Source organism: Mesoplodon densirostris, chromosome X, assembly GCF_025265405.1.
Source record: "Mesoplodon densirostris isolate mMesDen1 chromosome X, mMesDen1 primary haplotype, whole genome shotgun sequence".
NCBI lineage: Eukaryota > Metazoa > Chordata > Mammalia > Artiodactyla > Ziphiidae > Mesoplodon > Mesoplodon densirostris.
Genome location: NC_082681.1, coordinates 104,487,045 through 104,512,192, shown reverse-complemented (window position 1 = coordinate 104,512,192; position 25,148 = coordinate 104,487,045). Strand labels below are relative to the sequence as shown.

Genomic DNA, 25,148 nt, shown 5'->3' with positions numbered 1-25,148 from the left:
GCTGATGTTGATTAGAGTCACAGGAGGTGGGGGGAGGGGCCTGTTAAAAATCTAACGATAACCTGGAAATTGTGATTTGCTGGGTATGGAATGGGAGCCTACGATATGTCTCTTGATTTTTTCTCTTTTGTTTTTTAAATAAATGCTCCAGGTAATTTTTATCTTCAGCAAAGTTTGGGAACACTGGACTAGACTAGTCACAACCTGCCCAGGGTTGGGCCCCTTGCCACCCACAAGGAAATTATGTTTTTGTAAACTATAAGAGGAGGAATGGATATTGAGTGGGTAGCTAACAGTATCTGCCACACCGTGTGTCCAGACCGATAGAAATGTCCATTCTTGACAGGAGAGGGACATGAAGTCCATCAGAACCTGACCCTATTCAACTTTCAAAGTCTATATAACCCCTTCTCTCTGATTCTATGCTCACTGAGCAAACACTGATGAATTTGGCCTTGGCAGAGCTTAGAGGGGAGGTGGAGCCGGCCACGTGGTCCACTGGAGAGGTTTTTGTTAATTGCAGTATAATGCATAGAACATAAAATTCACCATTTTAAGAGTACAATTCAGTAGATTTTAGGATATTCACAGTGTTGTGTAACCATCACCACTATCTAATTTTAGAATGTTTTCATTACATAGAAAAGAAATCCCATACTCGTTAGCAGTCACTCCTCATTTCCCCTCTCCAGACCCTGGCTGTCACTAACCTACTTTCTGTCTCTATGGATTTGCCTATTGTACATATTTCATATAAATGGAATCATACACTATTGGAGAGTTTTTTTCCCATAGTCAGTGAATAATGGACACTGTCTACGAGCCTCAGTCTTTGAGTGAGCCTAGTCAGCTCTCAGGGGCTTGATCAAGTCTCTGGACCTTGGAGGATAGATTGGTCTGAGGCCCAGGTGAGTGCACCAAGGTTACTGTGTTCTATGAAGGTCCCTGCATCCTGCCATTTGGCCTGCCTGGATCTCAAAGCGCCCTTGTCTCTTCCACTCAAGATGGTCTTGTTGGTAGTAATGATGACTGTTTCTCAGATCCTTGCCTTGTGCTAGGCACTGTGATTGGCATGATTGTGTTTCATGTTCACAGCATCCCTGTGAGGTAGATCTGATTACCTCCATCTTACTAAAGTTGGAAATTGTACTCATTGTCTACCAGAGGAGGCAGGATTTGGGGTTAGATTTATGTGAATTCACTCATGAAGTCAGTGAATAGGTATTGAATACATTCTGTGTTCCTGACCTTGTGCTGGGCTCTGAGGATAAAGTGGTGAATAAGGTGGACTGGCACATATCCTTTTGGAACATGATAGAGAAACATGAAACCGATAGTCATATACTTATTTTATTTCAGGTAAATCCTGCAAAGTGAAAGTCCTGTGTAAGGGTCTATTGGAGGAATCTAACCAAGTCTGGGAGATGAGGGAAAATTTTCCAGAGGAACTTAAGTTGAAACCAAAATCTGGTAGATGAGGAAGAGTCAAATGAAGGAAAAGCAGGAAAGGGCATCCCAGCATTTCAAACTTTATCCCAGAGGCAATAGGAAGCCATTGATGATTTTTAAACAACACAGTATCATGATCAGATTTAGTTTTAGAAGCTGATTACTCTGGAAAATGGATTGGAAGAGGGTGAGGGGAGAAACAAGGAGGCCAGGAAGTGGGCTGCTACAGTGGTCAAGTTGAGAATGATAATGGCTTGGGCTGGAACAGGAGAAATGGGTTATTGGAGCCATATTAGTGATGTAGAAGTGGAACAAGGTGATGATTGATTGAATGGGAAGGTGAGGCAGAGAGAGATGTCAAAAATGGTTCCCAGGTTGCTGACATACATTATTTCTTTATATCCTGCCTCATTACAAAACAAGGACTTGAGACGGGGCTTATTAGCTAGTGCTGTGATACTCTCTGTGGAAGATACCCTCCTGTCCTCTTTTGTGGACACTGGTAAATTAAATAGTAATATTATATAAACCTACCATCTGCAATTCAAGCAGTTCTTGTGATTACTAAATATTACTGGACTTATTTTTGAAAGTATCCCATTGTAAACACAATTATAAATCTCATTCTCAGATGAAACACCTAACCTATGATCATTTATTTGAGAGAGGAACAGAGTTAGCAGTGGCTGAATACATGTTTTAAGATGTATAAGTATATAAATTCTGTCCCAAGTGATAGACTCAAAAGTACACACGATTCTTATAAACACTCCACGTGCTGTGTTAGGTTAAAAAAGAAGTTGTCACTTCAAGTGAAGAATAAATCTAATTGCTCTCCTAGCAGTGTCAACATCTGGCATTTTCTCCTGTTCATCATATGCTGAAGGGCTACTCTCTGCTGCCTCTTGGCCTGTCATAAAGGACTGATCAGAGGCTGCGCAGCCGACTTGAACAGTGGCATCAGTGGACCTGGGTTCACCATCCCAGTTCCCTACTTTCTGGCTACATGATCTTGGACATTCATCTACTTCCTGTGGGCAGCAGCTTCCTCACCTGTAAAACGGGGATAATCAGTGTTCCTCCATCTTGGGATTTTCCCAAAGACGAAGTCACCGTGTGCCTGTAAACCGCGGCTTAACACAGAGCCTGGCACAGGGCACGCCCTTAACAGATGGCTGCCCGTGTCTCCCTCCCCGTGTACCAGATGCTCAGACAGGTTTCCCCAAGGTGCCGCCAGGCCTGGTTCTCCCGTGACTGCTGGATGCTTGGGCCTCTGGCTGTGAAAACGCTGGCCTGCCGAAGCTCAAAGCTCGTAGCTCGTGGGTGGACGAGAGTGAGTGTGCCTCCCATGCAGGGCGGGAAGCCAGGGCTGCATCCGGGAACCAGACAGCCCTCGCCCTGTCTGCTCCCCTCTGCCTGGTGACTCACCATCTCTGCTTCCTTGTACCATCTAATAAAGCTTGGAGCTGACTGAGCCTTTGCCGACTTCACAGCATTATCTAGAGTAACAGTGTTGGGTGTGCTTGGAGCTCAGTGGAGTAGGTGCTTGTTTAATCCAAGAAACTTTTCTTGACACCTGGTGCTCATTCAGGCAAATATTTACAGAAGCCTCATTGCCAGGATGTCCACCGCATAAATTTGTGATTCGTTAGAAGAGCCGAGAAGGCCTCCTGGCCTCAGCCAAGCCCCCCTCTTGCTCTTCTGCTCATGTGAGTGGCCAGCAGGCCTCTCTCCAGCGACTGCAAGTGGAGAGTCACCTTCAGCTGGTCACATCATGGCACCAACAGTGCCACCCCGTCCCTGAAGTGGGGCCTCTTGGTGGCCAGGGCATGGTTCCTCATCTTCCAGTGACCTTCAGCCAACAGGGAGATGCCTCCAGGGTGGGTGGTGCCAGGGAATCAATCATGATACTCAAATCCTGCCATGTTGGTTAAATAGCGTCTGATTAGGAAAAGCTGTTTATTTTGGCTTGTGGCCGTGGCTTGTTTTAGCACAAAGCATAGTCTCCTGGATGCCTGACCGGAAGTCACACCAGAGGAATTCATTAAGGGCCAGAGAAGTCATAGTAGGTGGGTAAACCACATCGGATTAGCAGGTCTGTGTGCTCGGGGGTCCCCTTACAGTCCATGCCGTAGTCAGCACTAGTGGTCCCTGGGACACCTGCAGGGAGCCAGGCTTCCTGAGCTCTTTTACACTCTCTGTTTGATGTCCGAGTTTGGAGGTTGAGCTTTACTGACCTCGTGTTGACAAACCTTCTGCAGAGTCACCTGCACATGGGAGAATCAGGCAGAGCTATACCACCATCCCTTTAAGAATCGTGCTTCAGCTGTGCCTGTGGCTTGAACAGGAGAGATGGGGCCCCCCGGCCAGCACGTCATCAGTCTAACTGCGCCCCCTGCCAAATCCCCTCCTACACGGGACCGGGAATCGTCCACGCAGGGTAGGAAGGCAGGCAGAGGGTGAGAACCACTGCCCCTGGGAAGGCATGAGGCACCCAAGTTTAGGCTTTTTGTACATTTTGAAGAGGTGGGAAGGCGGATGATGAAGAAGGATTTATTCTAACGTGAGCCCTACAGAGAGAACACCAGTGACGACCAGTGCCCTGTTGGGAGTGGGAAAACTAAAACTGGAGTGAGTAGGGACAGAGGCTGGGGAGGGTGTGGCTGCCAAAGGAGGTCTGTGATCAAAAGCAGTGTCAGGGCCGGCCAGGGTCAGACACCAGACACAGGTCAACACACGGGAAAACATCACGTGTGGGACAAAGTGAGCCCACGAGTCAAGCCTGGAAAGATCTTGGAGAGTAACGTCGGTTTGCTGTTGGCATGCACGAGGCCTGGGACCTTGGCTGGCCTCCCACTGAAGACAACCTCTGAGAAGAGAGGTGTTTTGAAGGCCCAGGCTCCCCTGGTCCCCGAGTCTGACAGGTCCTGCAGTCATGTGGCTATGACTCTTTAGAACAGGACTTTTGGGCCCCAAATTAGAATTTTAAAATGAGGGACCTTCTAGTAACCTCGAATACATTCTTTCCTAAAGCATAAATTGCAAAGTGGCAGCTTACAGACGTAATCTGGATGGCATTTGTTAGTCCTACACTAAACAGACATCTTAAAAGAAAATTCATAAGCTGCTGACATTTAAAATCACAGACTTTTTCCCTGAATATCTGGATTTCTGGCTTCTCTCGTGAAATCAAAATGTCTGGGTGTCCATGTGGTTGCAGTGAACTGGAGATACGAGATGCTATCCCATTAAGGTCAGGCCTCTGGTCTGCCACTTGTCTCTTTTGGATTTCATGTCTCACCCACATCACTCACTTCTAGTAACTGTCTGGCCACTACAGAGACTTGAACTTGTTATTCACAGCACAGATTCATTCTCAGTTCACAGTATTCAGAGGATCCATTTTCTCATTTGATGATGTATTATAGTGCAGGGCTTCTCAAACTGCCTTTAGTGTAGGGCCAGTATTATCTGTTCTTCTTGTTCTAATTCCTTATGAACTGATAGGAGGTCCTATTATGCATGACTGATACACAGCTCACATTTGACTCATCACTGGACTACCACACCTCCAGGACTGGTGTAGACCCTATTCACTGGATGAGCCCACTCACTTAAATATTGGGGTGAAGCCAGATTGCTGTGTTCCTAAATGCTGACTCTCAATCTCCATTTTTGGAGCTGGCCAGTAACAAACAGTTCCTTGACCAGTACCAGTCTGCAATCCATAGTTCAAACAGATTGAGATAATGAATTTATTTTATTTTATTCTTTTAGGGGTATGGTTTTAAATCTAAGGAACTTCATTTTGTATCATTTAGTATTTCTCTGCAGTTCTTCGTGAACACGGAAGATTGGTTTCTCTGATATTTAGGGTTGTAGAATCACTGTGGGGAAAATCTGTCTAAACTTCTGTTAAAGCAAAATCTACTAAAGGAAACCAATTTGCAGCAGGGAGACAGGTTAGATACTGTGGCTGTGAGATACTTGGGTTCTGAGATGTAGGATGAGAAGAATTCACCAACTGAACTGTGGAAGAGAGAGCCTTCATGGCACAAAAGTGCAAAATAGTGAAAGAAGATGGGGGGAAACTGTTCTGGTCTCCCGTAAGTGTAGTTTACTTGGGGCACGTCAGCTTCCATGGCTATAAGATGAGGAGGTTGGACTAAATTATCTGAAAGATCTGCTCGAGGTGTACAGTTACCAGTCTGTGATCTTTTCCTAAGGAAAGTCAACATTCTCTACTGAAAGTGGGTGAGTGGGGCACAGAGGACAGGGATTGTTTTTTAGGGTCTCCATTTTACAGCTGAGGCCACTTTGGCCCAGAGATGCCAATCAGCTCTCCCAAGGTCACGTGGCAAGTGGGTCCACAGTAGGGACGAGAGCCCAGCCCTGCTGCCTGTTGTTGAGGATCCTCCTCTCCTGTATCCTTAGAAATGGGTGGTCTCAACATAGAAAGGGTTTAATGGTTTCCCCTAGGGAAAAGAAGCCAAACTCTTCAATATAGAGGTGTCAAGGTGTCTTGGGTTTCTAGGAAAACATTCTTAACAATTCACTCTCAAGAACTTCCAATTTGTGTTTTATTTGGAGACCAGACAGATTAGGATCAAAGGACTGATTTTTTTTTTTTTTTGGCGGTACGTGGGCCTCTCACCGCTGTGGCCTTTCCCGTTGCGGAGCACAGGCTCCGGACGCACAGGCTCAGCGGCCATGGCTCACGGGCCCAGCCGCTCCGCGGCACGTGGGATCCTCCCGGACCGGGGCACGAACCCGCATCCCCTGCATCGGCAGGCAGACTCTCAACCACTGCGCCACCAGGGAAGCCCCAAAGGACTGATTTTATAGTACAGGTCTTCAGACTTTGTATACCTAGGCCTTGTTCCATTGGACAGTGTGAGAGCCGTGTGATGAATCCATTTCCTTCTCAATTAAGGTGTTCTTGAAATTCTGACTCTGCCCACTGACATGGTCTCAAAGGGGATTTTGTGATGACATCAGAAGCCTGTGCTCAACAGCCTTTTCTTTTTTTTTCTTTTTTTTTATTAGTTTCTGCTTTATAACAAAGTGAATCAGTTATACATATACATCTGTTCCCATATCCCTTCCCTCTTGCGTCTCCCTCCCTCCCACTCTCCCTATCCCACCCCTCCAGGCGGTCACAAAGCACCGATCTGGCAGGCGGATTCTTAACCACTGCGCCACCAGGGAAGCCCAAGGACTTTACCATTTTATAGTGTACAACTCAGTGGCACAAAGTACACTCAAAATGTTGTACAGTCATCGCCACTATCTATTTCTAGAACCTTTTCATCACCCCAAACAGAAACTCTGTACTCTAATTAAACAATAATTCCCCACACCACCTGGCAACCTCTACTCTACTTTCTGTCTCTATGAGTTTGCCTATTCTAGGTACCTCATATAAATGGACTCATATAACATTTGTCCCTTTGTGTCTGGCTTATCTCATTTAGCAGAATGTTTTCAAGGTTGATGTTGTAGAATGCATCAGAATTTCATTTCTTTTTATGGCCATATATGTATGTATGGTATATACCACATCTGTTGATGGACACCTGGGTTGTTTCCACCTACTGGTTGTAGAATGTTAAGAGGTAGAAGGGATCTAAGAGGTCATCATGTCTGACTTTGCACTCTCTGTAGAAATCCCTTCCTTAGTGTCCCTCAAAGTTGGTCCACCAGCCTCTCTCTTCTTGATTATGTTCAATAGTAGAGCTCTCAGTACTCAAAATGCACTGTTCCATTGACAAAACACTCTTGTTAGAATGTTCTTCCTTGTATAGTAAGTTAAATGAGACTTTTCCACCAAAAAATGATATCAGTCCCAGGTGCTGGATACACCACATTCAGAAAAAAATGCCACTAAGATTTGGCCAGATTCCTTTTTTCAGGATTTTCCAAGAGTGACAAACCAGCCCTACCAGGGTCAGCCCCCTGCGTCCCCACTCTCAGATTCTATAAGGAAATACCTGGGGGAAGGGGTGAGAGAATAGGGGTTTCTGTAATATGCTATTTATGGTAGACGCCACTCCCTGCCCTCCTAGAAGCTACCTAAAGTGAGATTCCAAGATGGAGGATGCTCAGCACATGGGTAGCCAACCACTTGACTCCCCGCCTTCTAAGCTGGGAGCCCTCAGGTCCAGCCCACTGCTGGTTCCCTCAGAGATAGCTTGTTTTGGGTACCCTGGAGTTTAGGAGCATTCATGATCATAGAGACTGAGGCCTGCTTCTCATTTGTAGGTTTCTGAAGGAGGGAGACTTGAGTGACTAGCCTGGGTGAGGAGAGACTATGATGCCATGTGCCTGGAAAGGGGACAAGAAGTCTCCACTGTATCAGCTAGCTATTGTGAGTAACAAACTACCCAAGACTTAGTGGTTTAAACAATAAGCATTTATTGTTGCTCAGTAGTCTACAGGTCAACTGGGCAGTTCTGGTCTGGGCCTGGCTAGGCTGATCTTGACGGAGCTTACCCATGAGTTCACACTCAGCCTGTGGGTCAGTTGGGAATAACTGGTCTAGGATGGCTGCACTTGGAATGGCTCTCTTCCAAGTGCTTACTTCCTGCACAGGCTGGCCTGGTGGTGGCAGGGTGCTGAGAGAGTCAAAGCGTGCAAAGCCTCTTGCGGTCTAGGCTCAGAACTGGGACACTGTCACTTCTTCCACATTCTATTTCCACAAAGCACAGTTGAGAGGAGATTGGGAGAGAAAATTAAATCCCTTTCGTGATAGGACCCCACCAAGGTGACACTACTAAGTAGAGCATTTTCACTTATATGGTAATTAGCCTCCTTTAGTCTTCAGCCTGATGGTTAGACCTGATTTTTCCCTGCTAAAGCACCACTAACACAACTACTTCCCCATACCACATGGCAGATCTCCAAATATGCACATATTCACAACTGTCCTGTCTCCTTTTTCTTTTCCGATCTCCAGACCCTCCAGTCATTTTTCTAATGGCATGCTTGGTAGCCATCAAGGTCGCTGTACTTGAGATACAATCTGACTTGTCACTTTTTTCTTAACACGTGGCATTCATAATTGCATGTGACATTGCAGACTTATTTTGATGAGCTTATAGCAGTGGGACTATGTTTTATTTTATTTTATTTTTCCTTTAATCTGAACTCTGTGATTTTATTTATGTGCCCAAATGTAGCTTTTGGAAGAACTGAATCACACAGTTGGTTTATATTGATAGATGGTCCTATAAATTCTCCCAGTTCTTTTTTCATACTGAGAGCAGCTAAATCAAGATTTACCCATCCTGTACCTGCTCAGTATAGTTTTACGTATATAAAGGTAGGGCTTGATATTTTTTCTTGTTATATTTCCTTTTCTTGGATTCAAGCCCAGGATATCAGCCTGTTCAGATAATTTTGAATCATGATTCTCTTGTCTTCCTAGTTTTATCCCAACTATAAGTTTATGTCTTCATGCAGTAGTTAACAAGAAAGTGAGACTAGGACAGCCCCAAAACCACAGCCCTGCGGACGTCTTGACAATTGCCCTTTAGCCTGAAAGGACGTAGTGAAGCATATGAGAGCAGATTGCACATCCGGTTGCAAATCCATCTCCACTGCACTCATATTAACGTATGCATTTTCTCTGACTCATTCACAAGGACATCATGAGAGGGTTTTTTTTTTGGTTTATTGGGCTTTTTCTGGAGGCCTTGCTGAAAATCACACACGATATCTATAATATCTACTCACTTATTAACTGCAGATATGTTTTCTTTGTACATCAATGCAATATTAAAGCATGTAGACAGGAATAAAGAATAATATAACAGGGCCTCCCTGGTGGCGCAAGTGGTTGAGAGTCCGCCTGCCGATGCAGGGGATACGGGTTCGTGCCCCGGTCTGGGAGGATCCCATATGCCGCGGAGCGGCTGGGCCCGTGAGCCATGGCCGCTGAGCCTGCGCGTCCGGAGCCTGCGCGTCCGGAGCCTGCGCGTCCGGAGCCTGTGCTCCGCAACGGGGGAGGCCACAACAGTGAGAGGCCCGCATACCGCAAAAAAAAAAAAAAAAAAAAAAAGAATAATATAACAAACACCCATATACCTACTTGCCTGCTTTATCGAATATTCACATGACATGTTTGCTTCAGAATTATCTATTTTTTTCTTTAAGAAACAAAACATTACTAGTACAGCTGGGCCACCCCGTGACCCTTCCTTGTCATGATTTCAGAGTTTATCATTCTCATGCATGATTTATAACTTAACTACATATGCACTGTCTCTACGAATAATATATATTGGCTTCGTAGGTCTTAAACTTGCTTATACTGCAAATATCATTATGTAATTTGCATTTTTTGCTCAACATAATATTTCAAGAACTATACATGCTGATGAATGTAGTGCTAGTTCATTCTTTTTGTGGCTAAGTATTCTATTGCAGGCAACAATTTTCTAAAAGGGATTGATAAAAAATATTTTCGATTTTGCAGGCCGTCTATGGTCTGTGTCACAGTCTTCTTTGTTTTTGTTTTTACAACCCTTTAACAGTGTGTAAAACACTGTTAGCTCTTGGGCTGTACAAAAATAGGACTTAGTTTGCCAACCCCTGTTCTACTGTCTGACTCTAGCACTATTTCTCCATCCTCCTTTTGATTTACATGGCTTCTTACGTCTCAGGTTCTCCTTTTTTTTAAAAATAAATTTATTTATTTTATATTTTATTTTTGGCTGTGTTGGGTCTTCGTTTCTGTGCAACAGCTTTCTCCAGTTGCGGCGAGCTGGAGCCACTCTTCATCGTGGTGCGCGGGCCTCTCACTGTCGCGGCCTCTCACGTTGCGGAGCACAGGCCCCAGACGCGCAGGCTCAGTAGTTGTGGCTCACGGGCTTAGTTGCTCCACGGCATGTGGGATCTTCCCAGACCAGGGCTCGAACCCGTGTCCCCTGCATTGGCAGGCAGATTCTTAACCACTGCGCCACCAGGGAAGCCCTCAGTTTCTCCTTTTATAAAGCAGAATGATTGTCTTGCCTGCCTCCTCAGGAGGGTAGGAAGATAAGGCAGATGATGGATATGAAAGTGCTTTGAAATGCTTTTTTAAAAAGGCTGTTTTATTCCTTCCCTCTCTTCTCACTTCCCTTTTCTTTCTTTTTCCTTCCTCCTCCTTCCTTTTTGCTGACCTACGTAGGCCCTCAATTGAATTTCCATGAAGAAATATGGGAGCTCATTGAGAAATCTAGGTGGCGGAGACACATGGGAAGACACTATCAGGCAATGGGGGATTGGGGAGGCCTGAGCCCAAAGTGTATAATGTTACGTTCTTGCTGGCAGTTTCTCTGCAGCTCTGGGGCATCAGTGGCTGGGAAATTCAGGAGGCACTCTCATTCTAGGCAGCCTATTAGCGGAACACAGCTGTTACTTTGTTTAAATGTGCTGGACTAAGGTCTGGGCAGATGGCCTGTTCTGCCACCGAATAGCTGTGTGACCAGTCTCACCTCACAGACCTTTTGCCTCTTCATCTATCACAACTGCATCTGTCAACACGGGTTTCACAGGATTGTTGTGAAAATTAAACATGATGAGCTAAAAATGTTGGTATGTGGTGCAAACCCTTGGTGAAATGCTCATTAGAGGTTAATTTACTATATTACTTATGGAGGTTAATTACTATAATTTATTGTTTACTTACAGAGGGTCCCCTTTGAGGGTCCCTGCACCAGACAGCAAGTCCACAAGGAGTATGTACCTACTTTTCTCTTTCTTTGTATAGCACTGGTAACTTTAATGGATTTTAATGAAACTTGTAACCTTACAAAAGGTGAGTAAGGTGAGCTTGGATTAGGTGTTTCAGCACCTTCTCTGGTCTTGATGCAAAGCAGTGATGAATTAATTCTTCTTTGTAGGAAAGTTTTGCTAATAATTTAATTTCTTTAATGGCTAGATGGCTGTTCAGATTTTTAACCTCATCTTGTGTCACTTTTGGTAAGTTTTATTTTTCTACCAATTTCTCCATTTCACCTAAGTTACTGAATTTATTAGCAACTGTTGTTTAGTAATATTCCCTTATATAATGTCTAGGACTGTAATGCTATTCCCTCATTTGTGGTATTCATAATTCATTTTGTGTCTTTTGTTTCTTGATTAGTCCATCTAGGAGTTTATCAATTTTGTTGATCTTTTCAAAGAATCAACTTTTGTATGTCTACTTTTAAAACTACCCCAAAATGGGAACTTTAATTTGAGAAAAATATGCATAAATAATAACATCCCTCATACAATGCTACAAACACCTTTTTTAATGCCTTAAACACATGGTTAATAGTACCTAGCCTGGTGTCAGGCATGTGAACATACTAAAGACTTTTTTAAAAAGTTGAACCGAATTCACATTTTCATTTCTCAGATGTGATGTACTCAATCCTTCCACATCCTCTGCAGTTAAAGATCGCCTTACCCTTAGTTTGGCTAAGGGCTGGAGATTTGCCCATGGACAAGGGGAACACACAGAAAGGGTCAGACTGGCTCTCACAGCTGTATTATGATATGGGTAATAGTCATTGGTGTTGCTGGCCTTTCATTATTAAGGCTGATTCTGCAGTTTTTTTGCATTTAAGAGCCTGAGAAAGAAGATTTAGATAGCCAACCTTTATATTTCCAGAGATAAGTAGTTTTTAATGCTTGCTTCAGGTTGGAAGCTATTTCTGGTATTTCTAATTGTGCCTCAAGAGACCAAAAAGTAATTTGGGCTCAGTGGATAGAATGAAATTGAATTTTCTCTAGGGAAGATAATGTTAAATGTAAATTCAAAGCATCTTATAACAAGGTTATTACAATGGCATATGTTCACTATGTTTAGGAAAAAGTAAGACAGTAAAATTCATGACTTTAGACCTTCTGAGAATTGGCTACTTAAGGACATGCAGTTGTTATCATTTGCTTCTGTAAACATTTTCTGAGTTGTTCTTTTGTATGTGGACCAGGATCCAAATGTCAAGGTTAATTATAGGAAGTGTGTGTGTGTGTGTGTGTGTGTGTGTGTGTGTGTGTAAAGTGATGAACACCTAGAAAGAATCTAGAAAACTTGCTTATTAGTCTTTGATTTCAAAGTTTTCTTATTCATTTTTAAGCCTTTTAGAAGTACATTTGAATTATTTTAGTGAATGCTTAGTAAAAAGGATGATAATACATTGAGCAGAGAGTTGGTTATCCAATTTCTTCTCTTTCAAAGTAAGAGTGACTGGCAGAACAAATGTGTCAAATGTGCCATGAAACTCAGTTAAACAATCCAAAGGGAATGGAGATTTCTGGGCATTTGATTTTCTGGTAAACATAGGCCATCCAGAAATATATTTTGCTTGTGTGTTTTTCAGCTTTATATTTGTTATCTTTATACCTTTCTTTGGAGACGAGCCCATAAATATTAGAAACATTCTTCAATGATTGAGGTGCACCATTTGGAACATGTTTGTAGCATATGGTTTGGTAAATGAGGAAGCTATGTAACACTGGCTTGAATACAGTGTTTTTAAAAATTTAATAATAACTCCTTGTTATCAATTAACTTATTCGACAAATATCTATTGAAGACCCACTGTGTGCCAGGCACTGTACTTGGTGCCAAGCATCAGTGAATAAAACAAAATTTCTGTTTTTATTGAGCTTGTATTCTGTTAGGGATATGAATATTTCTCTTTTACCTAAAAGTAGAGCATTGGTTAATTGGAAATTTGGTTAAATATGGGCAAATTGAAGTTTGTGGTTATTTTAAATTTCAGTTTCTAGATGTGGCACATATATACAATGGAATATTACTCAGCCATAAAAAGAAACGAAATTGAGTTATTTGTAGTGAGGTGGATGGACCTAGAGTCTGTCATACAGAGTGAAGTAAGTCAGAAATAGAAAAACAAATACCCTATGCTAGCACATATATATGGAATCTAAGAGGAAAAAAAAAAAGGTCATGAAGAACCTAGGGGCAAGACAGGAATAAAGACACAGACCTACTAGAGAATGGACTTGAAGATATGAGGAGGGGGAAGGGTAAGCTGTGACAAAGTGAGAGAGTGGCATGGACATATATACACTACCAAACATAAAATAGATAGATAGTGGGAAGCAGCCGCATAGCACAGGGAGATCAGCTCAGTGCTTTGTGACCACCTAGAGAGGTGGGATAGGGAGGGTGGGAGGGAGTGAGATGCAAGAGGGAAGAGATATGGGAACATATGTATATGTAGAGCTGATTCACTTTGTTATAAAGCAGAAACTAACACACCATATTAAAGCAATTATACTCCAATAAAGATGTTTAAAAAATAAATAAATAAAATAAATTTCAGTTTCTAAAAATTTTACTTGCATGTGTCCAAAATCATAAACTGTACACATTAAATATGTACAGTTATTTGTATGTAAATTATACCTCAATAAAGCAGTTAAAAAATGTACTGTAGTTTGTTTTCTTCTTACCCTAAGGTTGATTTAGGTGTATTGTATTGACTGCTCCAGTATGAAAGTTTCTTAGACTTCTACTCCTTGTTAGATGTCTGTGATTTGGATCCCACACTGCTCTCATCTACCTATACCCAGATGAATTTATTTGACTATTGCAAATCCAAGAAAGATGTGAGAGATATATATATATATATTGTTGAATATTAACTGTTTATTTTTTGTACACCGAAGAGCATTTTCAGCTATACTCAGTATAGTATACATAACTGCTATAGCAGTCTAAACAATGGTCCATATGATTGTGTAATGATGGATGTCAGTGTGTAAGACAATATGAAGCGTGCAAGACTTGTGGGTGAGTTCATATCCATTGCTCCGAAACTGAACTCACCCCCAAATGCACTGGGGAAAAATGCTTCTGTATACCACCAACACTTTTCATTCAGGCTTGGCTTTTGCCTGGTTATAGGTTCTGATTTTCTTTTCTGGAATCTGTGGCCACAAGCCAGTGGAAGTTACTTAATGCTATTCAGTGGGGAGACACACACTCCTCCCCACCCTGCATGTAAGTGCATTGTCAAGGCTGTGCTTGGGTTCACTGGAGCCTAGCAGTGCTGCTTATGTAGCTTCTCACATTTACTTCTAGAGCGTATGTTTGAAGAATCCAGCATAGGACCTTCTGATTCCTCACTCATGTCTCTGTAAAGTAAGTAGGTCCTGGTGGTGCAGCTTAGAATTGGGCGTGTTGAACAGGTAGTCATACACAGGAGAACTGAGGTCTTCTTTGCAAGTTACAAGCCATTTATTTATCCATTTTTAAAATTATTTATTTCCTACATATTTTTTTAAGTTTTCATGTTGTTTATAGCTATGAACACATACAAAACAAGACTTAAATAAGAAGAATAGAATAAAGCATTTGAAAAGAGGGAAGGGAAGATAGATTTGGGGAAAAAATTATACTAGAAAAGATTAGTGGAGGTAAGAATGTGTGTGCAAACGTTTGTGAGTGTCTATGGTTCAAGTGTTGGCGAAGGCAGAAAATGCAAGAGATTATTTCAGTTGTGGAGGCTCAAGTGGCTGTGCCTGATTATCTACAGAGTTCACTGTACATGAGTAACTGTGTTTTGAGAAGGTTTGCTCTGCCTTGCCAGAGGTAAGAATCCGCAGCAGAATGCAGAACTGTTGTCTTGGGGTTCTGAGTGGTCCTGCTAACTATTTTGCTGTTAGAAAACCTGATAGACGGTCCCGCACATGGGTCAGGTGCTAACTTCCTTTGTTTGGCTATGGAGGACAAGGGTGTTCCTTTTTCTAGCTCAATTCACTGATGCCTCTTCTCTCTGCCTGAGGCAGGATGATAAGAACATTGGGAAGGCAGATAGGGGAACCTGCCCGTCTTCTTTCTGATCATTGGTTGTGCCTTGGGAGGTGATTCCCAGAAACCAGCTTAGTGCAAAGAGGCTTACCAACTCCTAGGTACCTAGACAGCATGATTTCAAGAAGTTTTTATATATAGACTACTCATATAATAGAAAATAGATACGAAATTTGGGCTCAGTTGGAGTAAAGAAGAATTGGGCAACTTCCCAAAATACTCTAGGCAGGGGGTAGGGGGAGATTCTCCAGACTTCTTGAGGCCCTGGACAGTTTCAAGGGTAGCAGACTCCTGCTCCTTGCCTCCCATTGATAAAAGAGGCAAAAAGTAGAGCTAAGACCCCTGCTAGGGGACAGGAATAAAGACGCAGACGTAGAGAATGGACTTGAGGACACGGGGCGGGGGAAGGGTAAGCTGTGACAAAGCGAGAGAGTGGCATGGACATGTATACACTACGAAACGTAAAATAGATAGCTAGTGGGAAGCAGCCGCGTAGCACAGGGAGATCAGCTCGGTGCTTTGTGACCACCTAGAGGGGTGGGATAAGGAGGGTGGGAGGGAGACGCAAGAGGGAAGAGATATGGGGATATATGTATATTTATATATATAGCTGATTCACTTTGTTATAAGGCAGAAACTAACACACCACTGTAAAGCAATTATACTCCAATAAAGATGTTAAAAAAAAAAAGACCACTGCTAGGGAAATAGGCCTCATTATATTTAATATTTATTTAGCCAGAATTGCCTGTTGGTTAAGACCAAGACTCTAGAGCAAGACTGCTTAGGTATGAATTCCAACTCTGCTAGCTGAGTGATTTCTGGGAAACTATTTAGCATCTTTGTGTTTCTGTTTTCTCATCTGCACAATGAGGATAATAACAGTATCTACTTTATAGAATTGTTGTTAGGATTAAGTGATTAGTACCTGTAACGTGCTTACAATAGTCCCTGGCATGAGAAGACTACAGTAATTTTTTTGAGCATAAGAGAGATGAGCCAGAAGAGATTTTATCATCCAGTTTCCTTAGGTAAGAAATTGAAATATGTCTGGGAGAAAAATAGCAAAAATCGTTCGGGCTCTTTAGGGATTGTAAACAGTAATAATCACATCACATGTACTGTGAATGACATGCCATAATAATTTGTTCTGACAATTCTGAACACTAAACAAGATATAACTATGTATTGAAAGGAAAGTCCTCAATTTCTGACTAAACATCTGGTAAACTGGCAGATGTTCAAGAGACATTTTGGTAACAGTAAGGTCTTAGTCACTAGAAGTTTAAGGTGTGTTTTACAGTATTAGGATGCCATTCTGGTTACATCTGTAGAACCAGTTTTGCTATAGTGATTCAAGTAGGTGTTTATAGTATGTTTTGTTTTCTCCTTGGCATTTTGCCAGGGTAGGGAAGGAAGCTATTCCTGAAATAACTTCATTACAATAATGAAAGTGTAGTCTTTTGCCTTTAAAAAAATTCAATTTAATAAAAATTTATTGAGTTGCCTAGTAAGTATAGTAGTAATGCACCTAAATGTTTTTAGAATTTTTTTTAAATTATTTATTTTATTTATTTTTGGCTGTGTTGGGTCTTCGTTGCTGTGCATGGGCTTTCTGTAGTTGCGGTGAGCGGGGGCTACTCTTCGTTGTGGTGCGCAGGCTTCTCATTGTGGTGGCTTCTCTTGTTGCAGAGCACGGGCTCTAGGCGCACAGGCTCAGTAGTGTGGCTCGCAGGCTCTAGAGTGCAGGATCAGTAGTTGTGGTGCATGGGCTTAGTTGCTCCGTGGCATGTGGGATCTTCCCGGACCAGGGCTCAAACCTGTGCCCCTGCATTGGCAGGCGGATTCTTAACCACTGCACCACCAGGGAAGCCCCTAAATGTTGTTAAATATTTTTATTGGGGTATACAACGTATATAGAAAATTTTACTCATCATGTGGGTGAAATTTGATGAAATATCACGAAGTAAACACACCGATGTAGCCCTCTATGCAGGTCAAGAAACAGAAGAGTACCTGCACTCCTAGAAGCCTCCCTTTGCCTCTTCTCAGTCACTTTCCCAACCCTTCTTCCCAAAAGGTAACCACTAAGCAGAAAGCTGACTTCTACCCAGAAATAAACCCGCACGCCTATGGTCAATTAATCTACGACAAAGGAGGCATGAATGTACAATGGAGAAAAGGCAGTCTCCTCAATAAGTGCTGCTGGGAAAACTGGACAGCTACATGCAAAACAATGAAATTAGAACATTCCCTAACACCATACACAAAAATAAACTCAAAATGGATTAAAGACCTAAATGTAAGACCGGATACTATAAAACTCTTAGAGGAAAACATAGGCAGAACACTCTTTGACATAAATTGCAGCAGTATCTTTTTGGACCCAGTTCCTAGAGTAATCAAAATAAAAACAAAAATGAACAAATGGGACCTAATGAAACTTAAAAGCTTTTGCACAGCAAAGGAAACCATAAACAAAACAACAAGGCAACCCAAAAAATGGGAGAAAATATTTGCAAATGATGCGACCGACAGGGGATTAACCTCCAAAATAAGCAGAGCTCATGCAGTTCAAATCAAAAAAACAAACAACCCAATCAAAAGATGGTCAGAAGGTCTAAATAGACATTTCTCCAAAAAAGACATACAGATGGCCCAAAAGCACATGAAAAGATGCTCAACATTGCTAATTATTAGAGAAATGCAAATTAAAACTACAATGAAGTATCACCTCATACTGGTCAGAATGGCCATCATCAAAAAGTCTACAGACAGAGACTTCCCTGGAAGTCCAGTGGTTAAGACTCTGTGCTTCCACTGCAGGGGGTGTGGGTTCAATCCCCGGTTGGGGAACTAAGATCCCACATGCCATGCGGCGCAGCCAAAAAAAAGATCTACAAACAGTAAATGCTGGAGAGGGTTTGGAGAAAAGGGAACCCTGTTACACAGTTGGTGGGAATGTAAATTGGTACAGTCACTATGGAGAACAGTATGGAGGTTCCTTACAAAACTGAAAATAGAGCTGCCATATGATCCAGTGATCCCAATCCTGGTCATACATCCAGAGAAAACTATAATTTGAAAAGATACATGCACCCCAAGTGTTCATCACATCACTGTTTACAGTAGCCAAGACATGGAAACAACCTAAATCTCCATCGACAGATGAATGGATAAAGAATACATGGTACATGTATACAATGGAATATTAGCCATAAAAAAGAAGGAAATAATGCCATTTGCAGCAACATGGATGGACCTAGAGATCGTCATACTAAGTGAAGGAAGCCAGACAGAGAAAGACAAATACCATATGATATCACTTATACATGGAATCTTTAAAATTTATACAGATGAGCTTATTTACAAAACAGAAACAGACTCACAGACTTAGAAAATAAATTTATGGTTACCAAAGGGGAAAGGTGGGGGGAGGGATAAATTAGGAAGTTGGGGTTAACATATACACTCTACTATGTATGAGATAGATAATCAACAAGGACCTACTGTATAGCACAGGGAATTCTACTCAGTACTCTGTAATAACCTACATGGGAAAAGAATGTGGAAAAGAATAGATGTATGTACATGTATAACTGATTCACTTTGCTGTACACCTGAAACTAACCCAACATTGCAAATCAACTATTCTCCAATAAAAATTAAATTTAAAAAAGAAAGCTGACTTCTAACATCACAGATTAATTTTTCTTGATTTTAAAAAAGTTGATATAAATGGAATCAGAGGTCTAGCTTCTTTCATTCAACATTATATTTGTGAGGGTTATCCATGTTGTGACTTGTAGCAGAACTTTGTTCTTTAGCATTGCTGTGTAATGTAATATTCCATTGTATGAATATACCACAATGAATTGATACATTCTTCTCTTGATTAATATTTAGGTTTTTTCCAGATTGGGATTAAAAATAATGCTGCTGAAAATATCCTCGTACATGCCTTTTAGTATATGTATATATATGCAGTTCTGTTACATCTATACTCAGGGGTAGAATTGCTGGTCACAGGAAATGCCTATGTTTAGCTTTAGTAGAAACTGCAAAAGTCATTATACCACTTTACACTCCCACAAGCAGTGTATAAGAGTTCCAGTTGCCCCACATCCTTGCCAACACTTGCTGTTACTTTCAGTATTACAGTGGGTATGTAGTAGTGTCACATTTTAGTTTGAATTTGCATTTCCTGATGGCTGATGAGCTTGACTTCCTTTTCGTGTTTTTAGTGACCATTTTGGTGTGTGTGTGTGTGTCAAGTGACTATGCAAGTCTTTGGGCTGATTATAAAAATTTAGTTGTATTTATCCTTTTGGTCCCTGTTCAGACCTTCCTGTATCTCCATGCTTCTATGTGGGATCATTTTCATTGGGTCTGAAATGCTACTTTTAGTATTTTCTTTAGAGTAGATCTACTAGTGAAAAATACCCTCATTTTTTTTTTGCGGTACGCGGGCCTCTCACTGTTGTGGCCTCTCTCGTTGTGGAGCACAGGCTCCGGATGCGCAGGCTCAGCGTCCATGGCTCACAGGCCTAGCCGCTCCACGGCATGTGGGATCTTCCCGGACCGGGGCATGAACCCGTGTCCCCTGCATCGGTAGGCGGACTCTCAACGACTGCGCCACCAGGGAAGCCCAAAATACCCTCATTTTTGTTTTGTCATAAAATGTCTTTCTTTTACCTTCATCTTTGTGTTTGGAAGACTAGGTTAGTGGTTACTTTCCTCCCACTTTGAGGTTACCATCCCTTTGTCTTCTGGCTTCCATTATTTCTGTTGAGATGCCAGCTGTTCTTGTTATTGTTGCTCCTTTGAAATTCATCTGATTTTTGGTTGTTCGTTTGTTTCTAACTGCTTTTTAAGGTTTTGACTTTGATGTTCAGCAGTTTTAACATGCTTAGTTGAGGTTTTCTTCGTATTTATCCTACTTGGGCTTTAGTTTGATATTTTAGCAGTTTGGGAAAATTCTTAGACTTTATCTCTTTAAGTATTGCTTCTGACCCATTGTTTTTCGTCTCTTCTCTGTCTCTCCAACATTTTCACTTTGCCATAAGTCTCTCATGCTTTTTTGTTTCTCCATTTTCTTCTGACTTGCTTTCTGCTTAGTACTAATAATCTTTATAGCAATTTCTATTCTATTAAACCCATCTGTTGATTTCTTAATGGCCCTTATTGTATTTTTCAGTTCTGGAATTTTCATTTGAGTTTTTATAATAGTTTCCAGTCTCTGATAAATTCTCTATCTTGTCATAATTTCTTAAACATATTAATTATGAATATTTTTAACATCTTTATTGGAGTATAATTGCTTTACAATGGTGTGTTAGTTTCTGCTGTATAACAAAGTGAATCAGCTATACATATACATGTATCCCTATATCCCCTCCCTGTTGTGTCTCCCTCCCACCCTCCCTATACCACCCCTCTAGGGGGTCACAAAGCACCGAGCTGATCTCCCTGTGCTATGCTGCTGCTTCCCACTAGCTATCTACCTTACGTTTGGTAGTGTATATATGTCTATGCCTCTCTCTCTCACTTTGTCCCAGCTTACCCTTCCCCCTCCCTGTGTCCTCAAGTCCATTCTCTACATCTGCATCTTTATTCCTGCCCTCCACTAGGTTCATCAGTACTGTTTTTTTAGATTCCATATATATGCATTAGCATACGGTATTTGTTTTTTCTCTTTCTGACTTACTTCACTCTGTACGACGGACTCTAGGTCCATCCACCTCACTACAAATAACTCAATTTTGTTTCTCTTTATGGCTGAGTAATATTCCATTGTATGTATATACCACATCTTCTTTATCCATTCATCTGTCAATGGACACTTAGGTTGCTTCCATGTCCTGGCTGTTGTAAATAGTGCTGCGATGGACATTGTGGTACATGACTCTTTTTGAATTATGGTTTCCTCTGGGTAATTATGAATGTTTTTAAGTGCATGTGAGATAATTACAATATCTCTATTTCCTATGGGTATATATATATTTTTTACAGCAACTTTTTAATGGTCTTTATTATGTAAAATACTCTGTTGACCACGAGCAACTTATATTCCACTAGAAGAACCCCACAGTCTCAGCAGAGCTCACTGCGAGTTCTTCCCTCCTATGGGTATATTTTAATTCTTGGATTTATATTATTTTTTTGTTTTTGTTGTTGGCCTGCCATATTATTTTTAATTAAATGTCAGATGCTTATATTAAAAAAAAAAGAGATACTTTGAGTCTCTGGATGAGTTCTCTTTCTCCAGGAAGATTTTACTTTTGTTTATGGCAGGTAATTGGGTTAGATATAGATTGAATTGATCCAGTCATAACTTGAGTTGGTTGAAATGTGTACTTCAGCCTTTATGAGGGATTATCTATTTCTCCTCACCTTACTCCTAGTGTCTAGTCTTCGGGGTTCCCACCAGAAAGCTTTGGCTGTCTCCAGGACCATTATAGGGCCACAACATCAATATTTGCTCCCACACCCACCAGATTTGAGAGACTGCTGAAAGCTGTGTTCACGTTCTGTAATACTGTACCCAGTATCATATGGGCATATGTCTCAAGGGGAAGAGCAGCTTCAGAATTTTCTCTTAGGACTTTTCTTCTCTTTAAGATCTTGGCCCGAAAGTACTGACTGCTTTCTTTGGTAGATCGCTGATGCCTTTAAACAGGTGTTTGTCCAGTTGTTCTTGGCAGAAATATTGAACCAGAACACACTAATCTGCCATTGTCAGCATGGAAATCCTCTTTTTTGCTTTTTAATGCCTTTTTAAGGGAAGTTAAAAAGCAGAAGAAGACAGAATTGTACTCTCTTTTTCATTTTAAATGCTCATTGACACCTGAGGGTGAAGCTAATATATTGTTCTTAAATAAGTCTATGCAAATCTGGCCTTTGAATTCTGGTAGAGTTTTCGGGATACATATGAGAAAGTGTGAAATCTATTATGAGTTTGTTCTATAGTTAAGAACCAAAGCAACTAAGGAAGATGTACAAATGGCCAATAAGCACATGAAAAGATGCTCTACATCATTAGTCATCATGAAAATGCAAATCAAAATCACAAAGGGGTACCACTTCACACCCACTGGGATGTCTAGAATCAAAAAGTTATAATAAAAATTGAAGTTAATGATAATAACAGACATTGGTGAGGGTGTGGAGAAATTGGAACTTTCATACACTGCTGGTGGGAATGTAAAATGGTGCAATCACTTTGGAATACAGTCTGGCAGTTCCTCAAATAATTAAGCACAAAGTTACCATATGACCCAGCAGCTCTACTCCTATAGACCCAAGAGAAATAAAAGCATATTCATAGGAACTTCCCTGGTGGCGCAGTGGTTAAGAATCCACCTGCCAATGCAGGAGACACGGGTTCGAGCCCTGGTCCGGGAAGATCCCACATGCCGCAGAGCAACTAAGCCCTTGCGCCACATCTACTGAGCCTGCACTCTACAGCCCGCGAGCCACAACTACTGAAGCCCACGTGCCTAGAGCCCGTGCTCCGCAACAAGAGAGGCCCCTGCAATGAGAAGCCCGTGCACCACAACCAAGAGTAGCCCTTGCTCGCCACAGCTAGAGAAAGCCCGTGTGCAGCAACGAAGACCCAATGCAGCCAAATTAAAAAAAAAATAAATCATACACAAATGTTTGTAGAAGCACTACTCACAATAGCCAGAAGGTGGAAGCAACCCAAATTTTCATCAGCTGATGAATGGATAAGCAAAATGTAGTATATCCATACAATGGAATATTATTTGACCATGAAATGGAATGAAGGACTGATGCATGCTACAAGATAGATGAGTGTTGAAAATGTTATGCTAAGTGAAAGAAACCAGTCACAAAAGACCACACATTATATGATTTCATTCATACAGAAGTCCAGGATAGGGAAATCTATAGAGACAGAAAGTAGTTAGTGGTTGCTTAGGACTGGGTGGGGGAGAGGGGGAGAGGAATGAGAGCTAAAGTGTACAGGGTTTCTCTCTGAAGTGATGAAAACGTACTAAACGTGACTCTGGTGATGAAACGTACTAAAAGTAGATACACATATCTGCGAATCTACTTTTAGAGAAACATTGAAAATATTTTCTCCTATTCTGAGGTTTGTCTTTTCATCTTGTTTATGGTTTCCTTTGTTGTGCAAAAGTATATGTTGAGGGTATCCAGAAGAAATATCAGACATGGTCACTCGTGACTCCTCAGGAGCTTGTAAGCTGATTGAGGAAACAAAACGAACCATGTAAAGGACTCCACATATTTAGACAGAGCAGATGGGGTCTGAAAGGTGTTTTAGTCTCAGTTGACCCTGAAGCAGACCCTGGGACAAGTATTTGAGTGCATGTCTGTCTGGAGGAAGGTATAAGAAGCATGGGAGAAGGGAAGTGAGACAGGGAAGGGAAGGCAGCCAATAAAGGTGACAACGTTATTAGACAACGGTCACCGTGAGTGACTAGAAAGTAATCCTATGAGGAAACACCGGTAAACAGTATAGAACACACACCTCCAAGTTATTCTACCCAAACGGTAGGGGAACTAGGCTCATTATATTCCAGCTCTTCTCAGGGCTAGGATTGGGGTGTTGAAGGGCTCTCCCAGGGGTATTAATTCCTGGGCACTTCAGCCTGCCCAGCACCTGGGCACAGCAGGCTTCTGCAGCCCTGGGAAAAGCCCTCAGGTGCAGTGAGCAGACACTGACAGCTGGAAGCCAGCCCGTGCACACGAAACAGAGGGGTCCAAGGAATATGGGTAGGGGACTGCCAGCGGCCATCACAGTAGGATTCTCGGTGTAGGTGAGACTTGAGAGCGCTCTTTCTCTTCTCTCCTCAGGTCTCTTCATGGTCCTCTCCCTATTGTCCATCGTGTATGGAGCCTTGCGCTGTAACATCCTAGCCATCAAGATCAAATACGATGAATATGATGTCAAAGTGAAGCCCCTGGCCTATGTCTGTATCTTCCTCTGGAGGAGCTTTGAGATTGCCACTCGAGTCATTGTCCTGGTCCTCTTTACCTCTGTCCTGAAGACCTGGGTCGTGATAGACATACTCATCAACTTCCTCAGCTTCCTCTTCTACCCCTGGATCCTCTTCTGGTGCAGTGGCTCCCCCTTCCCTGAGAACATCGAGAAGGCCCTCAGTCGGGTGGGCACCACCATCGTGCTGTGCTTCCTCACCTTACTCTACGCCGGCATCAACATGTTCTGCTGGTCAGCGGTACAGCTGAAAATCAACAACCCCGACCTCATCAGCAAGTCCCAGAACTGGTACCAGCTGCTGGTGTACTACATGTTGAGATTCATCGAGAACGCCTTCCTCCTCCTCATGTGGTATCTTTACAAGACTGACATCTACATGTATGTGTGCGCACCCCTGCTGATCCTACAGTTGCTCATCGGGTACTGCACGGCCATTCTGTTCATGATCGTGTTCTATCAATTCTTCCACCCTTGCAAAAAGCTCTTTTCCTCTAGTGTTTCTGAAAGCTTTCAGGAGTGGCTAAAGTGTGCTTGCTGTGACTGCAGGCGGCGGAAAGCCTCTGAGTCTGCAGAAAAGACAGATCTAAGGTCACCCGCAGACAGAGAGGAAACCCCTTCTAGCAGTAAAATAAGTTCTATGCCCAGCCAGATCTTGAATGCCGATGAGCTCTTTTCTGCTTAATGGGACCTGAGTCTCTTGAGGCACAGATGTATTGTTTGCTGGGTTGATCCCTGTTCTTCATACAAGCGATGAGCCCTACACAGTTAACAAAGCAGGAAGTTATCTCTCAACTCTTTGTGAGTCTCTCCCCTTTGGAGAGCTCTTGGGCGGGCATGTGGGAACCATGGAGAGAAGCCAGGGAAACCCCTGAGTGTTGCAGGGGCAGCCTAAGGCACCAC

General features: G+C 42.2%; 1 protein-coding gene across 1 annotated transcript in view; it reads left to right on the top strand.

The window, feature by feature from the left end:
* XK (X-linked Kx blood group antigen, Kell and VPS13A binding protein) overlaps positions 1-24,930 on the top strand; it is a 35,461-nt gene extending 10,531 nt beyond the window's left edge. Inside the window, exon 3 of the mRNA XM_060087987.1 lies at positions 24,104-24,930. Within this exon, the coding sequence (XP_059943970.1) occupies positions 24,104-24,930 (827 nt within the window). The remainder of the gene's footprint in view (positions 1-24,103) is intronic.
* The last annotated feature ends 218 nt before the right edge of the window (positions 24,931-25,148 follow it).